The following is a 1,528-nucleotide window of genomic DNA, read 5'->3' as shown; positions in this document are numbered from 1 at the left end:
GCTGATTATCTGTTTGAGGTTTCTCATCTTGCTTTGTTTCCATCCTCCAGTATAAACTTGTTCCGAGCAAAGAGAGAGCTGAGTCAGCTCAACCAGCAGACTTCCCCCCTCCTTAAGGTGCAGTGCCTGCGCAGGGTCGTCCTCGCTGCCACCCAGACACCCAGACGCACAAGTAAGTACGGGGTGTTCATCAGAGTTGTTTGGTGTTAGTCTCTAGAAGGAAGAAAGATTGTACTGGAACAGCCTAGATCTACTCCTTCTAGATCTTGGGGCATCTGTTACCTTTAAGGATTTTGTTTATTCTGAAATGAATCCATTCATTGCTTCATAAAATCCGTTCAGAGGCCTCTGAGCTGTTGTTTTCTCATGACTTTTAGAGGAACTTTTGATCCAAAACAGACCAAATCAGATTTCTAAATCTTAATCTAATTCATGGTGGCTTAAACTAATCATGTTTTTGGGGCTTTGGTCTATTGAAAGCTTATTATTGAAATGAAACTGCATCTATTAGCTGTGTAATGAGGAGTGATGAGCTGCTGAAAGACACTGTGCTGTTCTTTGGTAATTCGTCTGTAACCTTTCAGAGTGACGTCGTAATGGGATCCTCGCTGTCGCCTGATTGTTTGTTTTCTGAAAGCCAGACTCTGATCACAGCAGCCTCACTGTTAGCGTGCAGAATAACATGATCTTATCCTAATTCCTGTTTGTCAAGAGGCCACTTTAGACATTGGTTGTGAGGAGCAGCAGGGAGAGGAGCCGACTTCCATTCAGAAAGGAGGTGGATTTGTTGATTGGTGTTTGTCTTCCTCTGCAGCCAATATCGAAGCTGTGAGCGCAGATGACCTGCTCCCTGTCGTCCTTTACCTCCTCATCAAGAGCCAGATCCCCAACTGGTGAGCATGGAGAAGATCGTTCAGGTTGCCATGACAACATGGCATCCAAATGTCATGTTGTCGAGGTGTGCAGGCTCGCTGGCAGCCATCAGCCTGCATGCTGCTGTGCACCAGAAGGTTAAAGGTCACCCTGAGAGCCGTACGATGTGGTTAGAAGTTTTTTCATGATGATGCGTTTTTTACAGGATTTTTCAATGTTTTTTTAAGCCCAAAGGAACTGGCTGTTTCTCAATGAGAAACAAATATTACTTCACATCTTGTGAAGTAATACTTTGGTATTTGTTCCAGTAATAAGGAAGTATTATGTATTTTAGATCACCAGCATCAAATTATATTTTATTATTATTCTTTCTGGAACAGGTTGTGATACGATGACTTCATGCACGCAATTTTTCCAAACTATTCTTGTAAATTTACGACTTTATTCTCATAATGTTATGACTTCATTCTTGTATTTGAGAAATAAAGAAATCTCTAGCCTTGTCCTAACACTCAGTGGTAGGCACCATCCTCCGGTTGTTCCCTTGCTGGGTTTTATCTTACAGCAGAGACAACCAGGTGATGCGTCTGCAGACTGAGGGGGTCCCAGGAGCTCAGTGGGCTTTCATTAGTGTTGGGAGTTCTAGCCAGACTGT

The 1,528-nt window shown here is 43.1% G+C and overlaps 1 protein-coding gene across 1 annotated transcript in view; it reads left to right on the top strand.

The window, feature by feature from the left end:
* Nucleotides 1–1,528, top strand: part of ankrd27 (ankyrin repeat domain 27) — a 35,677-nt gene that overhangs the window by 12,332 nt on the left and 21,817 nt on the right. The window contains exons 9-11 of the mRNA XM_015397957.1: nucleotides 51–172; nucleotides 815–893; nucleotides 1,439–1,489. Of these exons, the coding sequence (XP_015253443.1) occupies nucleotides 51–172; nucleotides 815–893; nucleotides 1,439–1,489 (252 nt within the window). The remainder of the gene's footprint in view (nucleotides 1–50; nucleotides 173–814; nucleotides 894–1,438; nucleotides 1,490–1,528) is intronic.

This window comes from Cyprinodon variegatus, unplaced genomic scaffold (assembly GCF_000732505.1).
Source record: "Cyprinodon variegatus isolate N-32 unplaced genomic scaffold, C_variegatus-1.0 Scaffold899, whole genome shotgun sequence".
NCBI lineage: Eukaryota > Metazoa > Chordata > Actinopteri > Cyprinodontiformes > Cyprinodontidae > Cyprinodon > Cyprinodon variegatus.
The sequence above is the reverse complement of the archived record's forward strand: the minus strand, read 5'-3'. Positions and strand labels throughout refer to the sequence as shown.